The 27,246-nt window shown below is 43.0% G+C and overlaps 2 protein-coding genes across 2 annotated transcripts in view; one reads left to right on the top strand and one right to left on the bottom strand.

Annotated features, from left to right (window-relative positions):
- The window catches only part of LOC140736269 (uncharacterized), a 61,347-nt gene extending 57,828 nt beyond the window's left edge, over positions 1–3,519 (top strand). The window contains exon 7 of the mRNA XM_073062217.1: positions 3,238–3,519. Coding sequence (XP_072918318.1) covers positions 3,238–3,263 — 26 coding nt within the window. The 3' untranslated portion in view covers positions 3,264–3,519. The remainder of the gene's footprint in view (positions 1–3,237) is intronic.
- The window catches only part of LOC140732106 (uncharacterized), an 843,203-nt gene that overhangs the window by 78,166 nt on the left and 737,791 nt on the right, over positions 1–27,246 (bottom strand). The window lies entirely within an intron of this gene.

Here is a 27,246-nt window from a genome sequence, read left to right as displayed (position 1 = left end):
ATGTCACGTTTCACTGTAAACTCCCCATATGGAACGTGTGTGTCTGGGGTGGGAGTGATGGAGACTGTCAGAACTGTACCCCAGTCAGTCAGTGACACACTGGGATGGAGGGTCTGGGAGGGAGTGAGGGTCAGAACAGAAAATCCCCATCGGTTCTAACGTAACCTCAACACTAACTCCCAGGTTACAGGTTTCTGATTGATGTGTGTGAGACTCCCTTGGTGAGCAGTGAGACTCCCTCGGTGAGCAGTGAGACTCCCTTGGTGAGCAGTGAGACTCCCTCGGTGAGCAGTGAGACTCCCTCGATGAGCAGTGAGACTCCCTCGGAGTGCAGTGAGCCCACTCGGTGTGCAGTGAGACTCCCTCGGAGTGCAGTGAGACCCCTCGGTGTGCAGTGAGACTCCCTCGATGAGCAGTGAGACTCCCTCGGAGTGCAGTGAGCCCAATCGGTGTGCAGTGAGACCCTCTTGGTGGGCACTGAGACCCCCTCGATGTGCAGTAAACAGCCAGGTCCTTTGATATCTTCAACCTGCACACAAGAGAAGAGTGAAGAAGAGCTCAGAGAAGCTTCAGTGTAACGGTGAGAAGCAAGGATTGGGGCACGACTCGTGGCATATCAAGGGTGTAGATGCCTTTTGATCCTCTTGTGTCCAGTATCTGGAAGATTTAGGGAGCCCTGACTGATGAGAGATTTTGAAGATCTTGTTGAGAGGAGAAGCAAGCGTACATTGTGTTTACAAACAGGAGCCCTGATGAAAGGTCTCGGCCCAAAACTTTTTACTCTTGCACAGATGCTGCCCGGCCTGCTGAGTTCCTCCAGCATTTTGTGTGTACTACATTGTTGGGGACAAGTGAACCTCATGCTGACTATAAAAATATCAAGAATGCACTTGAGGGAAATCTGGAGGGCAAAGTGAGGGTATGAGATGGATCTGACAGATAAGATTAAGGAAAATCCCAGGGGATTCTACAGCTAAATAAAGATTAAAAAGATCATTTGCCAGAGAGGAGTTCCTGTTAGGGATCGGCTGGACTGTCTGTAGTTTGAGACGGAGCAGATAGGTTGAAATTATAACAAATAATTCTCCTCATTGTTTACTGATTGCTGATCTGATTTACTGAAAATCATGATAGCTCAAGAGATGAGGGAAGCAGGTGAAGACGGATTGGGGGACCTTCATATTCCCAGGGATAAGGTATTTGCAGCCTTACAGTGATTTCTAGTGGATAAAACCCCAGGGTCTTACAAAGTGCTTCATGGGACTCCGTGGGAGGCTGGAGAGGAAACAGTGGAGGCCCTTACGGAGATATTTGCTTCATCGTTTGTCACTGGAAAATGATGCTACTGAAGAATGGAATGAGAGGAATGTTGTTCCAAAGTTTAAGAACGATGGAGGAGATAAGCAAAGGAATGACAGATCAGTGAATCTGACTTCAATTGTGGGGATGTTACTGGTGGGCAATCGGAGGGATAGAATGTCCCAGCATTTGGATAGACAGAGTCTGATTAGCAGGAGTTCTGTTTGTTCAATGGCTTAAATTATACAAAATTTGTAGATGAGTTTTGGGCAGAGAATGTTGTCAATTTACCAGGGCCTATGTTAAAACCTCACATGGTGAGCTGGTCTGGTAGGAAAGGTCTCATGAAATCCTGGAGAGACAGTTATGTGGATTCAAAATTGACTCGGAGGTAGGAAGCAGGGAGATGGTTGAATGTGGTTTCTCAGAATGTCTCCGGTGACCTGTGGTGTGCTGCAAGATCAGTGTTGGGGCTTTTGTTAATAATGATTTATTTTATATAGATAATTCGAACGAGGATGCACAAGTCTTGATTACTAAGTTTGTGGAGGACACAAATTCAGAGGAAGTGTTGGTAGTGAAGAAGTTTGACGTAGATTACAGGGGAGTTTTGATTGGATTTGTAAACAGGCTGAGGATGGTTGGACGCAGGCTGAGCATATGGCATGTACTATGGGTGGTTGGGCATTAGGGAGTGTAATGGAACAGAGTATCGGTACACAGTTTATTGAAAGGAGCATCACAGATAGAGATGGTGTGGAAAGGGGCTTTTAGCATACTGGCCTGCTTCAACCAGTGTGCTGAGTATGGGGATTGGGGACATTATGTTGAAGTTCTGTAAGTCAATGGTAAGGCTGCATTTGAAGTACTGTGTGGAGTTTAGGTCACCTTATTATAGGAAAGGTTTGCTCAGACTGGAAAGAGTGCAGTGAAGATTTACAAGCATATTGCCAGGTCTGGAAGGCCTGAGTTAATAGCGAGAGATTGGACAGGCAAGCATTCCTTGGAACTTAATAGTATATAATAGAACTTATATTCCTTGGAATTTAATGGCAGTGATCATACAGTGGTATATAAAATCACGAGAGGGCAACAATGGGACAGCCTTTTCCCAGGGCAGGAGAGTCCAGATGTTCTCCAGTTGCTGGTCACTGCTGCTCATCTACCTGTATCTTCAGTGACTCAGTCCCACATTCTGCACTAGACAGTGTTCAATGGTATTTAGAGCAGGGAATCGGGACAATTATCCTCGCTGGTTAATGCTGGTGTTTCTGTGCAACACCAGCTTTCTCCCACCCCGTCCATCACACCGCTCACTATCCTTCTAATTGCTCCATATCTGATTATCGAGCCGTTCCCAGTGGGGCTGGGGTTAGTTCCACCTTCTTCTCTCTCTCTCTCTGGGGGAGAAGTTTCCCCTGAGTTCTTTCTGATCTTTCAGTGATTACCCTGTATTAATGACCCTGTGTCCAGTTCCAGACACATGTGGAGGTATCTTCTCCACATCAAACACGTCTGTAACCTTCTGTCCTGCAGGACAACCCTGAGACTTCCCTTTCCCATCCGGTGCTGTGATTCTGATCTGTGACTATTCAGTGTGAAACTTTAATTCACCATGGTGACCAGAACCATGTGTAGTCTCCCAAGGATTGTCTGAACAATGCTCTTTACAAAGTCGACATAATCTCTCCACTTTCCATTCTGTCCCACTGGACAGGATCCTAGGGTTCTGCTGACTTCTGTGTGACCTTATTAATCTCCGTCAGTGCCGGTGTCACTGAGCACAGCGGGTCCAGTGGGTAGGCTTGGAGTGGGGAAGTGTGTATCATCTCCGTGTTCTCACACTGTGCAGTGTTCCTGCACTGTCCTCCCACTCCTGCAGGGAGGAATGTCAGTTAGTGTACAACTGATAGAGACCGTCTGTATTTCCTGTTCCAGGAAGCCCTGCCGGAGGAGGCCGGTGATCACCTGACACACCCATCGTCTGGGGAATCTGCTGCCCAGACCCAGTCTGAAATGCTGCTGCTCCCCACGTCTGCCCTGACCTGCTCTGAACACGTCACTGAATACAACTCATCCGGTTCTGAGAAGCTCTGACTCCAGAAACAAACTGCAGCCCCTAATCCTGAACAAGGGTGTTTGATCACAGTTATCATACTGAAAATGTCTTGTGTTGCCTGTTCAGACCCTCTGTCTGCCCCACTGATGGTCAATAAAAGAGTGATAGTGATGTGACCCCTGTGATGTGTACTACCCTCTGTCAGTGATGAAAATTACCCTCAACAGCCCATCTGCTGATGATCAGCCAACATGGGGAGTGGGGGAGGAGGGGAACATACTCAAAATGCTGGTCACACTCATCAGATGAGGCAGCATCCATCAATCGATTTAATCAGTCAGGTTCTTGGGAAAGACCCATCATCAGGAAAGGGAAGGAAGAGGGCAGATCCAGAATAAGGAGGTGGACAGGGGAGGAGTAAACTAAATGTGTTTCCACAAAGTACACTGCAGATGCTGGGGTCAAATCAACACGTACAAAAGCTGGAGGAACTCAGCAGGTCGGGCAGCATCCGTTGAAATGAGCAGTCAACGTTTCGGGCCGAGACCCTTCGTCAGGACTGAAGAAGGAGGGAATTCCCTCCCTCTCCCTTCCATCATGCCATTTTCACTCTACCTCCTCTTCTAGCTGCCTATCACCTCTCTCATGATTCTGTCCTCTTCTACTACCCATAGTGCTTTCCCCTTACATTCCTTCTTCACCTTTCCTGCCTATCCCCTCCCTGCTTCCCCTCCCACACCCCTTGATCTTTCTTCTGATTGGTTTTTCACCTGGCACCTTCCACCCTCCCCCATCTTCTTTATAGGGCCCCTGCCCCCTCCTTCTTCAGTCCTGACGAAGGGTCTCGGCCCGAAACTTTGACTGGTCCTTTCAATGGATGCTGCCCGACCTGCTGAGTTCATCCAGCTCTTGTACATGTCAAATGTGTTTCCAGGGGCACGACTTTGACTTCATTGATTCCATGGAAGATTCCACATTCAATGCTCAAGCCAGTAACACTCCCAGAATCTTACTCCACTACATTGCTGACCGCATTGATGCAGCTTCCTTCACCCATGCTGATCTCATCAATTTCAGAATCCTTGTCTCCAGCTTCCACCCGGCCCTCAAAATAATTTGGTCCATCTCCGAAACTTCCTTTTCCCTTTTTCAGACACTGGGTGTTTGATGGTCTTGTTGTGTAAGATTTCTCTTCAAATGCATTTCAGGGTATTTCTTTGTTTTGTGGCTGCCTGCAAGCTGATGAATCTCAAGGTTGTATATAATATATGTAATACCCTGGTTAAGATTTTCTCTTGCTATGCTGTGAGGTATTTTATTTTAGAAGTTTTCTACAAAAGCAATGTTTCCTGTGTTACAAATGAGCAACAATGAATATATGATTGAGACAGGGTTTTTATAACAAATAAAACATTTATTAAACACTGTTAAAAAAAACCCCCAAAAAGTAAACAAACGAATAACGTAACCGGAAGTTGGCTGCTGGGCGGCAGCTCAAACAGTTCTTAAAGCGAGAATGCAAAAACAGTTCTCAGAAGTAGTAATGTGAAAGTCCAAAATGATTTACAGTCCGCTAAAGGAGAGGCTTTCCTTGATAATAAATTCTTTTTCGTGGCATTACTGCTGTTCCCAGTCAAAGTATGTTATTCCCCGGAGGATTTACGATCGAAGGAAATAAAACGGCTTAAAGGCACTGACCTTTCTTTGGCAAAAATTTGCACCCAGCCCTTTCTGCTCTTACAGCAGGGACTAACATTGGCACAGCTGACGAATTCCTTCCGAATGAGGATCAAACAAGGTCGAACTTGTTTCACTGTCAAAGTCAACTTTCCTTGACCTTTCAGCTTCCCAAACTTTGATGAATCTTTACTCTCCAACTTGATTTTAACTGGCAGTATTGTAGCAAAACTGCCGGCAACAACTTTTGACTTAAGGCAGAGAGTAAAACTCCACTTGAAAATGAAACTGCGTCATAACATCGGAATACGCAGCAACATGGAGTCAGTAGCGAATTCAGCCACGAACTGCCCACGTCACAGGGTGGGGTTCTCCTTTTATACCCGGTTGAAAAAAATTATCATATGACCACTTACTGGTGTGAAAATGACGTCACTCCTCCATCACAAGACCATTACCTCATTTCCAGCTTAGCTTCAATTACATCACGGTCACGTGACAGGTACAAGATACCCACGGGTACATAACACCTCCCTCCAAAAAAAATTGATCTGTCAAGAACAAAATTATAACAATTAACTATTTACAGTAGAATATCAACATACAAGATTTATAATATACACAGTATACATAGTATTATCATACATCAACTGACAAATTATTACACAGGAGTGTTACCAATGTAACCCCTGGGTCACCTCAGGCATCGCTCAAACTCGTTCTAGTCTAGGGGGAGCAGCCTTCGACCCCGCCAAACTGGGTAATCAGCTGGTGTGGATGCTGTGTGATGTCCCCGCTTCGCCCAAAAAAAACACACAGTACACCTTATGCGATTAAATGAGTACAATTTATAAAGATTACTATAACTAAGCGATTACTAACGATACAGTGTATATGAATAAGAGAAAAAAAGAAAAGGCGCCAAACTTATCAAAGTCCAAACCACTTCGTGCACAATCGTTGGAGCTCAATTACTGAAGTCTTCTGGCCATTCGATCCCCTCCGAATTCCTCGACCCGCCTCCTGGGACCCCCACGGTGGTCGACCAGACGCTCCACACTCCTCTGTCTCCCTCTCCTCTCCTCATCGAAAACCTTGGGCCGGGGACCCCCGCTCGGGGTCCATTCCGTCGCCCGGCTTCCAGCACTCTGTCCTCTCTCTCTCACTCCATCGCGCCGACTCCCCAAAAGCCCCGCCAACAAACAGTTTACAGTCCCAAACAAGCTTCCAGCACTTATCATAACAAAGAACCTAGCATTCCTACTATTAACACAGGCGCCAGCATTCCTACGTGTAACAAAACAAAGACGCCATTTTGATTACATACACAGTAACAAAGAAAAAGAAAAAACCCCCGCTACACTCTCCCCCCACCAAATAAAAGTCATGTCCTCATGACTATTAGATAACTCGTCACCTTTCCTGCCAACACACCGTAACCCAAGCACAAGCAGTGACATCTCCTCCCCACACAGTAAACCTCACGCCCTGTTCCTTAGGCGCTATATAGGCCAACTATCTGGGCGTTCCCTAACCCTTCTGAGACCTCCGTACCCCCCTCACCTAAACCCTTAGGCTAGGACACAGCTGGGGATACCTTGGGTCCACTACCAACTCCTCTTTCAACCTCTCACTCATACCCTACACTGCACACAGCTAACCCTCCCCACTACACCTGACTCAGTGGAAGAAGGGCCAAAGGTCTCTTCCTCAATCGAGGGAAAGTCAGCAAAAGGCAGCATGTACCACACGTCCAGCACATCAGCCTTTGAATCCGTATTCTTCCTCATTTCTTTGATCGGTAGCTGCTGTTTGATCTTCTCCAAACGGAAACACGTGACCTGCACTGCTCCTGCAGTCTCTTCAGCCTCCTGCAATTGAGATTATCATCTTCTCTGGCCCCTGGCTCAGCAGTTCTGACTCCTGCATCCCGACCATCTCAATCTGGAATGCAGTTACTCCAACAGCTTCTTCCACCCCGACCTGAAAAGCAGCAGTTAAAGATTGGTCACCCTCCAGTTCAGTATTCACTGCACTTCTCTCCAGATTCTTTTTTCTCCTCATGACTTCTTCCAAATCAACCTTCAGGTGTTGCACTTCATTTGAACTGTCGATGGTCATCTTCAGGTTCCCTTCAAGCTACCGCTTCCCCCTTCCAAGATTTGTCCGCAATTTCTTCACCTCCGCAAACTACCTTCTCCAGGCTCTCAGTTTGCTGTGGCTCTCAGTCAAACAACTTTCTTCGTTCTCTCCAACTTGTAAGTCTTTCAAATGGTTCCAGATCACTCTCTCCGGTCTCTCAGTCTTCATTTCAAACTTGATTCCATAGAAACAGACACTCACGAGCTGCGACCTTCGCCAGCCCTGGCACGTGTCCAGAAAACACTTTAACTCTGTAGTTCTCAGCCGCTCAGGCAACGACCTCACTTCATATTCTCCTGAGGCAAATCCAAATACCAGGAGATCATCCACATACGTCAAAATTCCAAACGCCTCCACACCCGATGGTCTTCCACATGCCCTGCAGGAAGGTTGCAAGGGCTCCGGAGATACCCTGTGGTATCTTTTCGGACCGGAAAGACTCCTAGGGAACTTTTAACCGCCGTCTTCTCCTTGGCGGCCTCACTCATCGGGATCTGGCAACATCCACTCCTCAGATCCAGCACCTTAAACCTCTTCGCACCACTCAGATAGGCCATCGCCTCTACGGCCCAATATAATCCACACACACGCTGCCTACATCTGCCACGCTGTAGGGGCCAGTCGCCGCAACCTCTGCCTCACCGAGGTGTCTTCAGCAGTCAACTCCCCTCCCTGGTGGTATTTCGCAGTGTCCACTAAGAGGGTCTCACCCTCAGATACTCCTCCAGGCCATACCACCACCGGCTCTGGTTTGAATTCGGTATCGGCCCAATGCTGCTACACACGTCCGCACAAGCAGCTCGAAACTCTTGGTGCATCGATAATGCCTCCAAACAGCTCTCACCCGCCTCCTCCGGGCAGGCCCCCAAGCGCACCAACAGGATATTGGTTCTCTCCATAACCGAAACGCTGCCCGTCTCAACAGGGTCCGGACACATCAGCATTAACGATTCACGAACCTCAGTCACCTCCACATTTGCCTCTAAGAACTCCATTTTCACTGACCAACAACCATCGTCTTTATAATCACCGGCACTGGTACCCCAAATCTCCAGTGCCGTCAATGTCATCAAGGGTAAAGGTTTCCAATAACGGTTATAAAACAAACTGTACAGCAACTTAACCGGTGCCCCGGTGCCGAGGATGGCTTTAACTTGACTTCCATCCATCCGTAACAACACCTGAGTGCGTGGTCCCTCTAAGCCTTCAGGAATAGGGTCTGTTCCTTGCGGGAGTTCCTTGGTACATTGCTGGGAATGTGCTCCCCCAGAGACCCCAAGCCGTTCCCCCACTGGGCCTCCTCTAAGTTTCCCGACACCTCTCGGATCAACGGAACAACTGATCCCCTTGACAGATCCCCCTGGCTCCGCAAGCAAATTATCTGCCCTCCTAACCAAAAGGGATACCCTAAAAACTTCCCACCAATCTCCTGCCACGGATATGATAAGTCCCCCAGCTGCGGTATTTGACTTCCAGTCGAACCACACGCATTTTCCCACACTTTCCCAGAACTGGCAGCTGTCACTTCGAGGTAATTGCGCCCGACAGTTCTAACAACGCTACCAGCCCGCCTACTCAAACTTTCAGCCAATCCCTGTCGCTTTCCCTCAGCCAAGCACTGCCACTCACCCAACAACTGAGAGGTCTGCTCCGCCCACGTCTCCGCCCCTTTAGGGCTGGACATTATTCCAACAACCGGGCGGAGCCCACCATAGCTGAAACATCACAACCTGTCACTCCTCACTCTCCAAACAGTACGGACAACCCATGGTACCACCACCATTTCGTCAGCGCTAGTCGGAACTCGAACAACGACCCCCGGGCTGCCAACAGCAGCCACCCCACCCAACACACATACAGAGACAACCGGCAATCGCACACCCACAAAGGCACACCAGCTCTTCGCCGCAGACACAATTCAAAGAGGGCGATCACACAGCTTCCACAGAAATCAATCCCAGACGAGTACCCCCACAATGTAACCCCTGGGTCACCTCAGGCATCGCTCAAACTCGTTCTAGTCTAGGGGGAGCAGCCTTCGACCCCGCCAAGCTGGGTAATCAGCTGGTGTGGATGCTGTGTGATGTCCCCGCTTCGCCCAAAAAAAACACACAGTACACCTTATGCGATTAAATGAGTACAATTTATAAAGATTACTATAACTAAGCGATTACTAACGATACAGTGTATATGAATAAGAGAAAAAAAGAAAAGGCGCCAAACTTATCAAAGTCCAAACCACTTCGTGCACAATCGTTTGAGCTCAATTACTGAAGTCTTCTGGCCATTCGATCCCCTCCGAATTCCTCGACCCGCCTCCTGGGACCCCCACGGTGGTCGACCAGACGCTCCACACTCCTCTGTCTCCCTCTCCTCTCCTCATCGAAAACCTTGGGCCGGGGACCCCCGCTCGGGGTCCATTCCGTCGCCCGGCTTCCAGCACTCCGTCCTCTCTCTCTCACTCCATCGCGCCGACTCCCCAAAAGCCCCGCCAACAAACAGTTTACAGTCCCAAACAAGCTTCCAGCACTTATCATAACAAAGAACCTAGCATTCCTACTATTAACACAGGCGCCAGCATTCCTACGTGTAACAAAACAAAGACGCCATTTTGATTACATACACAGTAACAAAGAAAAAGAAAAAACCCCCGTTACACTAATGTTAAAATATCACTCCATAAAAAATACATTGTACATTCAACATCGAGATAGACAATCACCAATCACATTATCTTTACCTTTAATATGCGTTATCAAAATATTGTACTCTTGTAACATTAAATTCCAATTTAATAACTTCTTGTTTTTATTTTTCTTCTTAATTAGAAACACTAGTGGATTATGATCAGTGTAGACGATAAGTGGTTTTGAGTTGTACCAACATACACATCAAAATGTTCTAAGGCTAAAACAAGAGATAGCAATTCCTTCTCTATTGTCGAATAGTTCCTTTGATGCTTATTAAATTTCTTAGAAAAGTAAGCTACTAGATGATCAACCTCATCACCCTCATCTCTTTGCATTAATACTGCTCCTGGAGCCTCATCACTAGCATCTACAGCTAACAAAAAAGGTTTTTCATAGTCAAGTGCCTTGAACACAGGTTGTTGACATATCATAGTTTTCAATATCTCAAATGCTTCGTGACAAGGCACTGTCCACACAAACTTTTCATTCTTCTTCAAGAGGTTAGTTAATGGAAGGGCAACATTAGCAAAATCCTTACAGAATTTTCAGTAATATCCTACCATTCCCAGAAATCTTCTGAGAGTTTTTTTTCCCAGTTGGAGTGGGAATCTCTAAAATTGCCAGAACTTTTGCCTGAACAGGAGCTACCTTACCTTGACCCAAAACATAACCAAGGTAAGTTACAGTGGCATGTCTGAATTCACTTTTAGCTAAGTTAATAGTTAAGTTAGCTTTGGAAAGCCTTTCAAACAATTTCTCCACTGCAATAATGTGTGCTTCCCAAGTATCATTTCCTGTCACTAAATCGTCAATATAAGCATCTGTATCTTTCAATCCCTGAATCACAGAGTTAATCATCCACTGGAAAGTACCTGGGGCATTCTTCATCCCAAATGGAAGAACATTATATTCATATAGCCCAGATGGAGTTACAAATGCAGAAATCTCTCTATCTCTATCCGTTAACAGAACACACCAATACCCTTTCAATAACTCAATCTTTGTAAGGAACTTTGCTTTTCCAACTTTATCTACACAATCATCTATTCTGGGAATGGGATATGCATCTGTTTTTGTAACAGCATTCACTTTCTTATAATCTGTACAAAACCTAATACTACTGTCTGGTTTTGGCACCATAACACAAGGTGAACACCAATTCGAATTAGAAGGTCAAATAATATTATTCTCTAGCATATATTTAATTTCTTTCTCAGCAAGTTCACATTTTTCCATGTCCATCCTATATGAATGTTGTTTAATGAATTTGGCATCTCCAACATCTACATCATGTGAAGCTACAGTGGTCCTTCTAGGAACATCTGGAAACAAATCCTTATATTTAAAAATTAATTGTTTCATTTGCTGCTTATGCTCTGGCTGTGAATATGCTAATTTCTCATCAATATTTTCCAGAATGGTTGAGTTTGGTAATCTGACAGAAACAGTGTTTGGTTTAGAATGAGTTTCAGATGAATCATCTATTATGTTCCTAGTGAGATCAGATTCATTATCATTAACCACAACAGTCATAGTAGCAGACTGTTTCTCATAATATGGCTTTATCATATTTATGTGGCAAAGTTTTGTTGGCCTTCTACGATCTGGAGTTTTTCCTCACATAATCCACATAATTGATTTTAGACACAATTTCATAAGGACCATGAATTCTAGCTTGTAAAGGATTCATTTGCACTGGGAAAAGAACCAGCACCTTATCTCCAGGTTTAAACATCCTCATCCTAGCTTCTTTATCGTACCGGGTTTTCATTTTCTCCTGAGCCAATTTTAAATTTTCCCCAGCTAAGCTACAAGCTTTATGTAATCTGTCCTTAAATTTCAAAACATAGTATAACAAATTAGTGTGTACCTCTTTATTAATCCATTGTTCTTTTAATAAAGCTAAAGGTCCTCTAACTCTATGCCCAAATACAAGTTCAAATAGACTGAGACCGAAGGATTCTTGTACCGATTCCCTTACTGCAAATAGAAGAAAGTTTATACCCTCATCCCAATCACTTTCATTTTCCACACAATACGTCCTAATCATATTCTTGAGGGTAGAATGAAACTTCTCCAAGTCACGTTGCGATTCTGGATGGTATGCAGATGAAGTGATTTGCCTAGCTCCCAGTTTATAAACTATCTGTTGAAACAATCCAGACATAAAATTACTGCCTTGATCAGATTGTATTTCCTTAGGCAACCTAAAATAAGTAAAGAATTTTATAAGATCCTTTGTTACCATTTTAGCTGTTATATTCCTAAGTGGTACTGCCTCTGGAAACCTAGACGCAGTGCACATGATAGTCAACAAGTACTGATAACCAGTTTTTGTTTTTGGTAATGGACCTACACAATCTATAATAATTTTAGAAAACGGTTCACCAAATACTGGAATAGGTTGCAATGGAGCCACTGGTGTAATTTGATTTGGTTTACCCACAATTTGACAAGTATAGCATGTTCTACAAAACATCACCACATCTTTTCTTAAACCAGGCCAGTAAAAATGTTTTAAAATCTTGTCCACAGTTTTCCTTACCCCTTGATGTCCACCTAAGGGCACACTATGAGCTAAAGTCAAAATCTCATTTCAATAAACTTTAGGGACAATTACCTGGTAAACAACATTCCATTCATCGCTTGCAGGAATTGTAGGTGATCTCCACTTCCTCATAAACACTCCTTTTTCAAAATAATATCCTACTGGCACCTTAGCAATTTCACTATCTGGAAGAGTTTGTTCTTTTAATTTTATAATCTCAGGGTCTCTACTCTGCTCTGCTATCATCTCCTTTCTGGACAGAGACAAATCTTTATAGTCAGAATTACTCCAATACTCTTGTTCAAACAAAGAAGGTAAGAAAGTTTCTGACACATCCTCAAAACTCGAATCCTGAGTTGAACAGTCATGAGTAACAACCTTATTCTACACATCAATCTTTTTAGCCATAGCCTGAGTTATAACACAGGAAGAATCTGTGTTAGAATCCATTCGTGGTTCCTCTGACTCTATTGTCAAATGCTCTTCAGGGAAAACTTGTCCTCCTGCCAAATCATTACCTAACAATAAAGAAATATCCTTCACAGGTAAGCTATGCTGTAATCCTACTTTAACAGGTTCTGTAACTAACCCTGACTTTAAATTCACTTTATGCAAATATACAGACATAAAGGCACACACAACACCTCGTATATAATTTACCTCACCAGTATCAGACTTTTCATTAAACTTTAACACACTGTCTAACATCAGTGATTGAGAAGCTCCAGTATCCCTAAGGATTTTTATTGGCACCAGAGTAGATCCTTCTTCCAAGGATACAAACCCTTCAGTTATAAAATGATCATATCCCTTTTTAACTTGGTCTAACAAAACCTGAATTGTGTTAATCAAACCTTGTGGATTTATAGGTGTTTCATTATGTTGCACACAAGCATCTGGGACTGCTTCCTTCTCTTTCTTTTTCAATCGGAAACAGTTTGCTATTATGTGACCAGGTTTCTTACAATAATTACAAATGGGACCAAATTGTCTTTCCTTCACAAGTTTTCCTTCCTCCTTACCTTTCTCACTAACTTCTGATATAACTTCTGATTTACCTTGAGTCTCTATGTTATTTTTCCTTTTATCAGTTCTACCCTGAGGAGATCTATTCTTATGCATTTAAAGCATACTCATCAGCTAATTTAGCAGCATCCTACAATGTATCAGTGTCTCTCTCATTTAAGTATGTCCTTACTTCAACAGGAATGCTTCTTTTAAATTCCTCCATTAAAATCAGCTCTTTCAATTTATTATAGTCCCCATTTACAGTTTTAGAGGAAACCCAACTCTCAAAACACACAGCTTTATCATAGGCAAATTCCACATATGTTTTTTCCACAGACTTCTTCAAATTTCTGAATCTTTCTCTATAAGCTTCTGGGACCAATTCATATGCACTCAATATCTGCTGCTTCACAATATCATAATCAAGTGCTTGCCCAGCAGTTAAAGCTGTATAAATCTGTTGTGCTTTGCCTTTAATTACACTCTGCAACAACACTGACCATTTCTCTTTCGGCCACTCTGAAATCAGAGCAATCATTTCAAAATGTTGGAAATATTTTTCTACTTCTGTTTCACTAAATAGAGGAACCAATTTAATTTCCTGACTAACAACAAACGTTATTCTAGAGCCAGGAAATTGATTCTCAGACCTTAATTCCACTATCTTAAGTTCAAATTCCTTCTGTTTATCCTCAGCTTCTAGCCTACATAATTCCAAGTTAGCTTCCAACTGCTTTTTTTTAAAATTTTCAGCTTCTATTTGACTTAATTCCAATTTAGCTTGCAATTCCTTCTGTTTTAATTCAGCTTCTATTTTTAACTTTTCCAACACTAATTGTTCTGCCTGTAACTGAATTGCTGCTTTACCTACAGGAAACTGATCTAAACCTGATACATCAAACACACCCAAATCTATATAGTGTTCCATGATTTTTCTCTGAATTACAGGCTTTGTTGTATCTTTCAAAATACCTTTAAGTTCCAACCTGCTAGCAATCTCCAATACATCATTTCTTTTTGCCTTTGCTAACAACTCCGCGTCTGGCTAAACCAGGAATTCTTCAATACTCATTGTTGCAGAATACCACTCACAAGGCAATCACACAAAAGAGTTGAGTATTTTCCTTTTCCAAAACACTGATCCAAAATCAAACAAGCATTTAAACTCAAAATGGTTCATCCCACGAGCCCCCATTTGTTACAAATCAGCAACAATGAATATATAATTGCAACAGGTTTTTATAACAAATAAAACATTTATTAAACACAGTAAAAAAAAACCCAAAAGTAAACAAAAGACTAACTTAAACGGAAGTTGGTTGCTGTGCGGCAGCTTGAACAGTTCTTAAAGCGATAATGCAAAAACAGTTCTTAGAAGTAGTAAGTGCGAAAGTCCAAAATGATTTCACAGTCCGCTAAAGGAGTGGCTTCTTAAAATGATTTAAATCCTCTTTTGTGGAGTTACTGCTGATCCCAGCCGAAGTATGTTATTCCCCGGAGGATTTACGATCAAAGGAAATAAAACGGCTTAAAGGCACTGACCTTTCTTTGACGAAACTTTGCATCCAACTCACTGCTCTTTTGGCAAAGCAGAAGTTATCATGGATACTCGTTACTAATTCCTCATGCGAAGATTAAACAAAGGTCGAATCTGTTTCGCCGTCGACACCAACTTTTCCAATCCTTCAGAATTTCCAAACTCCTTTAAAATCTTCACTCTCCACAGACTAAACTGGCAGTATTATAGCGAAACTGCCGGCAATAACCTTTGAGACTTAAAAGAGAAAGTAAAACTCCACTTTTAAATAAAACTGAGTCATAATATTGGAATACGCAGCAGCATGGAGTCAGTAGCGAATTCAGCCACGAACTGCCCACGTCACAGGGTGGCGTTCTCCTTTTATACCCGGTTGAAAAAAACTATCACATGACCTCTCACTGGCGGGAAAATGACGTCACTCCACCATCATAAGACTATTACATCATCTCCAGCCTAACTTCAATTACATCACGGTCATGTGACAGGTACAAGATACCCATGGGTACATAACAGTTGTTAACACAAATGATACATGTCACTGTATGTTTTGATGCATGTGTGATTAATAAATGAATCTGAACATGAAACATTAACTCTAGTTCTCTCTCCACAGGTGCTACCTAATCTGCTGAGTGTTTCCAGCATTCAGTTTTTATTTCAGGTTTCCTACACCAATAGGTTTCTGATTTTCATTCAGAGATGAAGGCTTGTGTCCCAACTGTTCACAATCGACCCCAATCATTTGGATGAAAGGATCGAGTCCACCGTATGCAAGCTTCGTGATGCAGTGTGGGCTGCGAGAAGGATGTGGAGTGGAGAGGTTTCAGTGGTACAGACATGACGGGTGAAATATAACATGATTAATAATGTGCCATTGTTGGCAGAATTTCAGATGGTCATGAGAGGGCGTACAGGAGTGAGATATACCAGCTAGATGAGTGGTGTCACAGTAACAACCTCGCACTCTATGTCAGTAAGACCAAAGAACTGATTGTGAACTTCAGAAAGGGTAAGACAAGGGAACACAGACTAAACAAAATTTATTTTCAGAAAGCTAAAAATAATGGAGGGCTAGCTTTACCAAACTTTAGGTTTTATTATTGGGCAGTTAATATATGTAATCTTACATTTTGGTTATATTACATTAATCGTGAGGATTGTCTGATGTGGGTTTCTTTAGAAGCTAACTCTTTAATAAATTTTCTTCTTGGATCCTCACTTTCTTTATCCCTAAGTAAGTTTACTGACAATTTGGTAGTTAAACATACTATGAGAATTTGGGTACAATTCTGAAAATACTTTGACCTATTGAGATTTTCTCTTTCAAGTTCTATTTTTTAAAGCCTTCTATGATAGATGTAGCTTTTAAAGAATGGGATAGCTTAGGTATTAAATGCTTCCAGGATTTGTTTGTGGAGGGAAGTCTCCATTCATTTGAGCAACTGTCAGCTAAATATAGCTTACCCAAAACTCACTTTATTTGATACCTAGAAATAAGAGACTGTTTTACAGTCTCAAATATGTACATTTCCTAAGTCCTAATAAGTATCTACTGGATGTAATTTTTAATTTGAAACCTTTTATAATGGATCTATATCTAATATTTATAATATGTTGCTGGGAATGAACAAAGAACAATACAGTACATTACAGGCCATTTTGCCTATAATGTTGTGTCGACCTTAAACCGTGCCTCCCATATAACCCTGCACCTTAAATTCCACCATATACCTGTCTAGTAGTCTCTTAAATTTCACAGGTGTATCTGCCTCCACCACTGACTCAGGCAGTGCATTCCACGCACCAACCACTCTCTGAGTAAAAAACCTTCCTCTAATATCCCCCTGGAACTTCCCTCCCCTTACCTTAAAGCCACGTCCTCTTGTACCGAGCAGTGGTGCCCTGGGGAAGAGGTGCTGACTGTCCACTCTATCTATTCCTCTTAATATCTTGAATGAGAAGTGTTCCTTTAGATAAAATTAAAAATCTTTGGGAACAAGACTTACAGACTTCAATTTCTGAGGAAATTTGGAATGAAATTCTTAAATTGGTTAACACTTCATCGTTTGCGCTCACCACTCTCTCTACAATGTAGTGTGGCCCATAGGGCCCACATGACCAAGGATAAGTTGTCTCGCTTTTATCTAGATATAGCTGCTTATTGTAATAAATGTAATAATGGAGAAGCTTCACTCATCCATATGTTTTGGACATGTCCGAGTCTTGAAAAACATTGGAAAGAAGCATTTCAAACCTTCTCGGTACTTTTTAAAGTAAATCTTAAGCCTAATACTTTGACTGCTTTATTTGGTATTGTTGGAGGAAAGGATATTATTTTGGATACTATTTTCTGAATCTAATCAAGACTTTCAAACATCGTGGCACCGTTTTTTGAACTATTTTTAAAACCTTTGATTTGCCACTAAAGCACAGATGATAGCCAATAATATACTTTTTTTCTTCTTAACTATTCAGCTTCGGTCTTGGTAGTGGGTTAGATTTTTTTCCATAAAATTAATTTACTATATTTCAATATTATGAATTAATCAATTTGTATAAATATAGAGTAAGGAGTTTGTATGTGCGATTCAGTATAATCTATGGGTCATTTTTTCTTTTTTCTTGAACTCTGTATTCTCCTATGTAGAAAATTAATAAAAATATTGAAAAAGAAAAAAAGTGCTTATACAGTTCTAGTATCTCCTCCTCACACAGAGACAGTGTTCACACAGTTCTAGTCTCTCATCCTCAGTTCTCCTTGCTCATTTTCATTGTCTTGGTGAATTAAGAATGCTGGATAGCTGTTAGCGAAACACTATGACAGAGCCAGTGTCCCAGGATCAATCCTACAGCTATCTGTAAAGAGTTTGAACATTCTCCCCATGAGATAAACACAAGAAATTCTGCAGATGCTGAAACTCCAAAGCAACACACACAATTCCTAGAGGAACACAGCATCTATGGAAATGAATAAACTGTTGACATTTCAGTCCAAGACCCTTCTTCAGGACTGGAAATGAAGAAGCAGATGGAAGAATAAAAAGGTGAGGAAGGGGATGGAGGGTAGCTGGAAGGTGAAAGGTGATGTCATGTGGGTCGGAAAGATTAAGGGCTGATAAGGAAGGAATCAGAGTGGAGCATAGGAAAAAGGGAAAGAGGAGGGCACCCAGGGGGAGGTGACTGGCTGGTAAGATGTGAGGGGCCAGATTGGGGGATAGATGGAGAGGAGGGGGAGGGATTTTTTTTTCTAGAATGAATGGACATGAGTCATGGAGAGAACAATTCCTGCAGAAAACAGAGGGAGGTGGGAGGTACAGACATGATTATTGGTAGGATCTCTTTGGAGATGCAGAAATTGGAGGATGATGTGTTGGATGGCGTGGTGGGTAAGGACGAGAGGAACGCTATCACTGTTAGTGGAGAGAACATGGGGTGAGTGTGGATGTCCAGGAAGTGGAGCAGATACAGCTCAGGGCACCATCATTGGTGGAGGAAAGGAAACACCATTCTATGAAGAAGGAGGACATCTCTGATTTCCAGGAAAGGAAAGCCGAATCCTGGGTAGGGATGTGGCTGAGACGAAGGAAGAGAGGAAAGGAACAAGCAAGAGGAAACCTGCAGATGCTGGAAATCTGAGCAACACACACCAAATGTTGGAGGAACTCAGCAGGCCAGGCAGCATCTCTGGAAAAAAGTACAGCTGACGTTTTAGGCCAAGACCCTTCAGCAGGACTGGAGAAAACAAAACTGAGGAGTAGATTTGAAAGATTGGGGGGAGGAGAGAGAGAAACACCAGATGATGGGTGAAACTTGGAGGGGAGGGATGAAGCAGAGAGTGTGGAAGTTGATTGGGAAAGAGTCAGAAGGCCATGGAAGGAAGAGCAGCAGAGGTGGTGATGGGCAGGGAGGAGATGATATGAGAGAGGAACAAGTGGATGGGAAATGGTGAATGGGTGGGAGGAGGCATTACTGAAAGTTTGAGAAATCAATATTTATGCCACCAGGTTGCAGGCTACCTGAACGGAATAAAAGGTGTTTGTCATCCAACCAAAGTGTGGCCTATCCCAACAGTGCAGAAGGCTATGGATGGACATATTGGAATGAGAATGGAAGTGGAATTAAAATGGGTGGCCACTGGGAGATCCCACGTTCTGGCGGATGGAGCATAGATGCTCGGTGAAGCGGTCTCCTAATCTACGTCAGGTCTGACGTACCAGGGGCCCCACCGAGAGTACAGAATACAGTATGTGTTCCCAACAGACTCACAGGTGAAGTGCTGCTTCACTTGGAAGGACTGTTTTGGGAGCCTGGATGGTAGTGAGGGAGGAGGTGTGGGGCAGGAGTAGCTCTTGTTCTGCTTGTAAGGATAAGTTCCAGGAAGGAGATCAGTGGGAAAGGATGAACGGACAAGGGAGTTGCATAGGGAGCAATCCCTGTGGAAAGCAAAAAGTGGGAAGAAAGGGAAAGATGTGTTTGGAGGTGGGATCCAGTTGGAGGTGGTGGAAATTTTGGAGAATTATGCGCTGGACGTGGTTTCTGGTGGAATGGTAGGTAAAGGCAAGAGGAACCCTATCCCTGATAGTGTGGCATGGGGATGGGCTAATAACAGACATGCATGAAATGGAAATGAGGGCAGCACTGATGGTGGAGGAAGGGAAGCCCTTTTCTTCTCTGAGGACATCTCCTTCATCCTGGAATGAAAAGCCTCATCCTGAGAGCAGATGCGGCAGAGACAGAGAAATTGAGAGAAGAGGATAGTGTTTTCACAAGTAGCAGGGTGGGATGAGGTACAGTCCAGGTAGCTGTGAGAGTCTGTTTGTTTACAATGGACATCGGAGGACAAGATGTCTCCAGAGACAGAGACAGTGATATTAAGAAAGGGAAGAGAAGCATCTGAAGTCGAGAAAGGGAAGGAAAGAGTCGGAAGTCGAGAAAGGGAAGGAAAGTTTCAGAATAAAATGGGAATAGCAGTTTTACAAGAGACAGAGAGAGGAGAGGTATAGTCAAGATAACCATGGAAATTAGGTGGTTTATAAAATATGTCAGTTGGAGTTTGGATCCAGGAATTAATTGAATTGAATTGACTTTATTACTTACATCCTTCATATACATGAGGAGTAAATATTTTTATGTTACATCTCCGTTCAAATTTGTAATGTGCAATTTATAGTAATTTATAATAAATAACAGGTACAACAGGACGGTCAATATAACATAAAAATACAGTTGCATCAGCATGAATTAATCAGTCTGATGGTCTGGTGGAAGAATCTGTCCCGGAGCCTGTTAATCCTGGCTTTTATGCTGCAGCTCTGTTTCCCATATGGTAGCAACTGGAACAGTTTGTGGTTGGGGTGACTCGGGTCTCCAATGATCCTCCGAGCCCTTTTTACACACCAGTCTTTGTAAATGTCCTGAATAGTGTAAAGTTAACAACTACAGATGCACTGGCTTGTCCATATCACTCTCTACAGAGTCCTGCAATTGAGGGAAGTGCAGTTCCCATACCAGGCAGAGATGCAGCCAGTCAGGATGCTCTCAATCATGCCCTTATAGGAAGTTCTTAGAATTTGGGGGACATAGGAGGATGCTATCACGTATTTGTTGCACAAATCTCTCTCTCACCTAGATGGGGTCAGTTGTGCTGTGAGGATTACATTCCTTGACTTCTCTAGTGCCTTTAACACCATCCAGCCCAAGATCTTAAAGCACAAACTAACGGAGATGGGAGTAGACTCTCACATGGTGGATTGGATAGTGGACTACTTGACAGAGAGACCTCAGTATGTGCGGTTGGGAGACTGTAGGTCTGACACGGTGATCAGTAGCACGGGAGCGCCACAGGGAACCGTACTCTCTCCGGTCCTGTTCACCCTGTACACATCAGACTTCCAATATAACTCGGAGTCCTGCCATGTGCAGAAGTTCGCTGATGACACGGCCATAGTGGGGTGTGTCAGGAATGGACAGGAGGAGGAGTATAGGAAACTGATACAGGACTTTGTGATATGGTGCAACTCAAACTACCTGCGTCTCAATATCACCAAGACCAAGGAGATGGTGGTGGACTTTAGGAGATCTAGGCCTCATATGGAGCCAGTGATCATTAATGGAGAATGTGTGGAGCAGGTTAAGACCTACAAGTATCTGGGAGTACAGTTAGACGAAAAGCTAGACTGGACTGCCAACACAGATGCCTTGTGCAGGAAGGCACAGAGTCGACTGTACTTCCTTAGAAGGTTGGCGTCATTCAATGTCTGCAGTGAGATGCTGAAGATGTTCTATAGGTCAGTTGTGGAGTGCACCCTCTTCTTTGTGGTGGCGTGTTGGGGAGGAAGCATTAAGAAGAGGGACGCCTCACGTCTTAATAAGCTGGTAAGGAAGGCGGGCTCTGTCGTGGGCAAAGTACTGGAGAGTTTAACATCGGTAGCTGAGCGAAGGGCGCTGAGTAGGCTACGGTCAATTATGGAAAACCCTGAACATCCTCTACATAGCAGCATCCAGAGACAGAGAAGCAGTTTCACCGACAGGTTACTATCGATGCAATGCTCCTCAGACAGGATGAAGAGGTCAATACTCCCCAATGCCATTAGGCTTTACAATTCAACTGCCAGGAATTAAGAACTTTTTATTAATGCTTTTTGAGTAGTGATTTAGATGCATATCATATTATTACTGAGTGAAGTATGTATGTAATTAGTTTTTTGTTGCTACAACAAGTGTATGGGACATTGGAAAAAATGTTGAATTTCCCCATGGGGATGAATAAAGTATCTATCTATCTATCTATCTATCTATCTATCTATCTATCTATCTATCTATCTATCTATCTATCTATCTATCTATCTATCTATCTATCTACCAAACTTCTCAAAACTGTCTGAGGTGAAAGAGGCGCTTTGTGCCTTTTTCACCACACAGCCAATATGTACAGACCACGTGAGATCCTCAGTGATGGAGACAGAGAGATGAGAAATGGGAAAGTGGAGACAGAGAAATGAGAAGGGGGAGAGAGGTGTCAGAAATGGACCAGGTCAATTTAAGAGCAGGCTGGAAGTCAGAGGCACAGTTGATGAAATTGATGAGCTCAGCAAGGGTGCATGAAGCAGCACCAAACCAGTCCATGTAGTGGAGGAAGAGTTGGGGAGCATTAACTGGGAAGGCATTCGTAGCCAATGAAGAGGCAGGCATAGATGGGGCCCATGTGGGTGTCCATGGCTACTCCTAGAGTCTGGAACAACTTTCAATAAGATGTGGGTCTTCCAGTTAGTGTTTGGCCTCTTGGTTATAATGGAAAAGATGGAGGAGAGACGGGGCAGTGTGGGAGCTAGAAAGATGTGTAAACTGACAAGCAACGGGAAACTGAAGATGACAGAAAGCAGAAAACAGTTGCCCCATCTACATTTTGTGTCACTGCTGGGGAGCAGGCCACGTTATGAGCTCCCAGAATTAAAATCAGGTTTGTGATCAGGAACATATGTCATGAAATTTGTTACTTAGTTCAAAAAGTGAGCAAAACTGTTGTGGTAGTGTTCATTGTCTGTTCAGAACTCTGATAGCAGAGGGGAAGTTGTTCCTGAAACATTGAGTGTGCATTGTCAGGCTCCAGTATCTCCATTTTGGTGGTAGCAAGAGGGCATGTCCTGTGTGATGGGGTCCTTAATGATGGATCTCACCATTTTGAATCATCATCTTTTGAAGTTGTCCTCGATGGTGAGGAGACTCGTGTCCTTGATGGAGTGGCTGTGTCTGCAACTCTCTGTAGCCCTGTCTAATCCTGTGCAGTGTCCTCTCCATACCAGATGGTGATGTAACCAGTTAGAATACTCAACACAGTACATCTGGAGAAATTTGCTAGAGTCTTGGTGACTGACCAAATCTCCTTAAACTCTGAATAAAATAAAGCTGCTGTTGTGTCTTCCTCATCATTTCATCAATATGTTGGTTTCCATGGTAGCACTGTGGTTGGAATGACACGATTACACCTTGGAGCACTGAAGTTGGGAGTTCAATTCCAATGTCACCTGTAAGGAGTCTGTACGTCCTCCCCATAGAATACATGGGTTTTCTCCAGCTGCTCCGGTTTCCTCTCACAGTCCAAAACCATACCTTTGAAAGGTTAATCAGTCATTGTAAATTGTCCTGTGATTAAGCTGGGGTTAAATCAGGGATTGCTGGGTAGCACAGCTCAAGGGGTGGAAGGGCTCATTCCATACTGTGTCTCAATCAATAAATAGATTGATAGATAAATAAATATATTGCCAGGAAAGCCTCTTCCCCTCTCCATTCAGGTTTCTGATTGGACCATGAATCAGTATTAATACTGTCTATTAGCTCCCTAGTTATCCAAGGCTGGCTCTCCATGCCTTTATTGTCCTTGCTTTTCACTGGAATATACTTCTGTTGAGCATTGTGAAAAATCTCTTTGAAAGTCTTCCACTGTTCCTTAATTGTCCCACCATATAGCCTGTGTTCCCAGTCTACACTAGCCAAATCCTCCCTCAACCATTGTAGACTCATTGTTTAGGCATAATACACTGGTTTTAGATTGAACTATTACACCCTCCATTTGTATGAGAAACTCAATCATACTGTGATCACTCTTTCCAAGAGGATTCCTAACTACAACCTCGCTAATTTTACCTGTTTCATTGCACAGGACCAGATCTAAGAAAGCATGAGAGATTGAGGGGACTTGGTATGTCACCAAAGATTCAAGCAAATTTCTACAGATGTACTATGGAGGGCATTCTAATTGGTTGCATCACTGTCTGGTATGGAGGGGTTACTGCACAGAATCAGTAAAAACTGCACCAAGTTGCAAAATTAGCCAGCGCCATCATGGGCACTAGCCTCCCCAGCATCAAGGACACCTTCAAAAGTCAATGCCTCAAAAAGGCTGCATCCATCATTAAGGACCCTCATCACCATTCAGGACATGATCTCTTCTCATTACTACCGTCAGGGAGGAGTTATGGGAGTCTGAAGGAACACACTCAATGGTTTAGGAACAGCTTCTTCCCCTCTGACGTCAGATTTCTGAATGGAACATGAACCCATGTATACTACCTCACTCTTTTCTTTAGCTTTTTTACTCATTTTTGCTCCACTTACTTTATTTAATATATATTCTTTATTGTAATTTATAATTTGTTATGAATTGCAATGTACTGCTGCCACAAAACAACATTTTTCACGATATATGCCAGTGATATCTAACCCAATTCTGATTCAGTTAGGTGATATCACCGTCTGGACCTTGTCTTCTTCTGAATGCTGCCTCAGTCAGGAAGTACAGGGGGACAAAGACCCAAATATAAAGTTTCCACAACAGCTTCTTCACTCCCATCAGGTTCTTTAACACTAACATGACCCCTAACTCTTCCTCTTCTCGACAATTCAGGAAAGCCTCTTCCCCTCTCCCATCAGGTTTCTGATTGGACCATGAATCAGTATTCATTTTTTTGACACTATTTATGTTGTAATTTATAGTAATTTTATGTTTTTACCCTGAACAGCTGCTGAAAAACAACAAATTACTCAACAGCTGACAGTAGATACCAGTTCTCATCGAGGGATCAGCAGTGGAAAGTGTGAGCAGTTTCAAATTCCTGGGTGTTGATATCTCTGAAGGTCTATCCTGGGCCCAGCATATCAATGCAATTACAAACAGTGATTCTAATTCTATTTCTTTCTCTTCATTATACATGTCCAGTAAATTAATTATAATTAAGCCAACTTGTTTCCAATGTACTGTGCTGCTTCTGCAAAAGCCAGTTTCCGTAGCATTTATACCCTGGATACATGTTCCTATGATAATAAACTTGATCTTGACCTCAACAATGGAACACTTGTAATGATGCCTCACAGGAGGAGTAAATAATGTTCACGGGTCGAAGGTTTTGTTTCTTAAGTTTTTGAGTCTTAAGTTTTACCAGACAAGGCTTTGTTAATATAAGATGCTATCAGAAAATGGGCAATGGAGGAGGTGTGGGTACGTTGGTCAAAATCAGGGTAACACAGAGTTCTGGAGATAGATTTTTGCATTTCCCCCTCCCCCCACTACTTTCAAATCTCTTAGTATCTCTCTTTTCAGTTAGTCCTGACGAAGGGTCTCGGCCCGAAACGTCGACAGTGCTTCTCCCTATAGATGCTGCCTGGCCTGCTGTGTTCCACCAGCATTTTGTGTGTGTTGTTTGAATTTCCAGCATCTGCAGATTACCTTGTGTTTGTTCTGGAAATAGGGGTTGTTTATGGATCAATTGTGGTAACTTGGGGAAAGATAGTAAAGTTCAGATAATAATTTCTTATAACCCTTGTGAAAGGTTAGCACCTGATATATTTGGAATGTGTTGGGTGGAGATGGAAAAATAAGGTTATATGGTGTGGGGATTTTAATGCCCATAGTACTGTGTGGGGTTGTAGTGACACAAATGCGAATGGGACAATGGTGGGAGACTTCCTGGAAGGAAAGTGTTTGGTGTGCTTCAGTCATGGCAGGAGTACAAGGATAAATCTATTTAACAACACTGTTTCTGCTATAGAACTCACACTTGTATCTGAGGATGTAGCAAATCTGTGTATCTGGGAAGTGTATAATGATACAACAGTGGGAGGGGATCAGTTTTCCAATATCTGTACAATGGGAACAGATGTGTAACAGAAGAAAAGATCTCATATCCTCAGATGCAACTTTTAATAAGGCAAATTGGGATGTTCTGAAACAGTGTATTTCCTGATCACTTGGTTTTGGAGAATGTCGAGCTGAGTAATAATGACTTGTGCTCTGTACTCAACTCGATAGCTAAGGAATCAACCCATATCGCTGGGAGATAATAAAAGGAGAGCTGTTCCCTAGTGGATGAATGAATGTAAAAGGGCTGTGAAGGAGCGGAATAAAGTGTTTAGGAAAGTTAGACAATGTCACTCCTATTCATCTTTCATACAATATAAAAGAGCTCAAGTTATAGTTCTAAAAGTAGTGAGAAGGGCATAGAAATTGCATTGGATAATGTACTGTGATGGCTGGGAAGAGATCCATGTAGGGGGAAGTTTGAAGTCTGATACAAAAAAGGGGAGAGATAGAAAACTTGATGCATTACTGGTTTTGTATGGTGGGGAGAAGTCAGCGGCATATCTAAGGTAAGGCAGGTATGGCACGTGCCCTGGGCACCACTTAAAGGGGGGCGCCACTGAGCAGTTTCTATTAAAGTCGGACAATACATCCTCGGATAGTGAAAGAAGAACTTTCTTCAGGTGTATGATCTGTCTTTGATTATCATGGGTGAGAAGCACTAAGATGGCCTTATTTCAGAGCATTGTGTAAGAAGACCATGAAACGTTTCTTCACAAAGAAGAAGGAAAGTGGAGCTGAAGGACGGAAGAAACGAAAGTTGGAGGCTGAGGAAGCCAAGAAGTCAAGCAAGTTCTTCATGCCCTTCTTTGAAAAGCCCGGAACAAGTAGTTCAACATATTCCTTGGAGTCCCCTGCACCTGCTACAAGTTTGTTGGAATCCGAAGGTGGATCAAGTACAAATGCGTCACAAGCCGAGGAGGAAGTCAAGTCAGATAAATCCAAGTATGACGAGATTAAGAGTGAGGCTGCCACAGAGAACGTGGACGTAACTGGAGGGGAAGACGATGGTGGAAGTGGTGATGATGTTGAGTTTATTGACGAGATTTTACCTGACGAGATTGAACCTGACGACACTGAACCTAGTGAACTGGATGGTGTCAAAGAGCCTCGAACTGTCAGACCAGAAGTGATTGAACAGCATGACATTGGACTTCTGAAGTTCAACAAGGATACTGGAAAAGCAATTCTGCCTGACGCGTCGAGAACAGAAATAATAAAGCTGGGTTTGAAGTATTACCAGAAAAGTGAGGGGCATTTCCTACCAACAAATAACCACTCAATGAACAAAACTTGGTTCAAGAGGAAATTGGGAAATGGTCATGTTGAGGAAGTGACTCGCTCATGGCTGGTCTAAAGTCTGCATTTTGTATCTGTTGTCTTCTCTATTCCCAGTCAGACCATCAATTCTCATTGGAGCAGGAAAGTGGATTCAACTGGTGAAAAGCAATTGAAAGGATTAGTCTTCATGAAAATGCCAAGAATCATCGGGAATGCTACACACAGTGGAAAGAAATGGAAAGAAATTTAGGTGGAAACAGAGGAGTTATTGACTCAGTATTTCAGTGAAGGATTCTTGGCAAGATATCTCGCCAGTTCTGCTTTTCCTTCTCAATCTCATGCCAAGAATCCTTCACTGCATAAAATTCC

This window comes from Hemitrygon akajei, chromosome 1 (genome assembly GCF_048418815.1).
Source record: "Hemitrygon akajei chromosome 1, sHemAka1.3, whole genome shotgun sequence".
Taxonomy (NCBI): Eukaryota; Metazoa; Chordata; class Chondrichthyes; order Myliobatiformes; family Dasyatidae; genus Hemitrygon; species Hemitrygon akajei.
The sequence above is the reverse complement of the archived record's forward strand: the minus strand, read 5'-3'. Positions and strand labels throughout refer to the sequence as shown.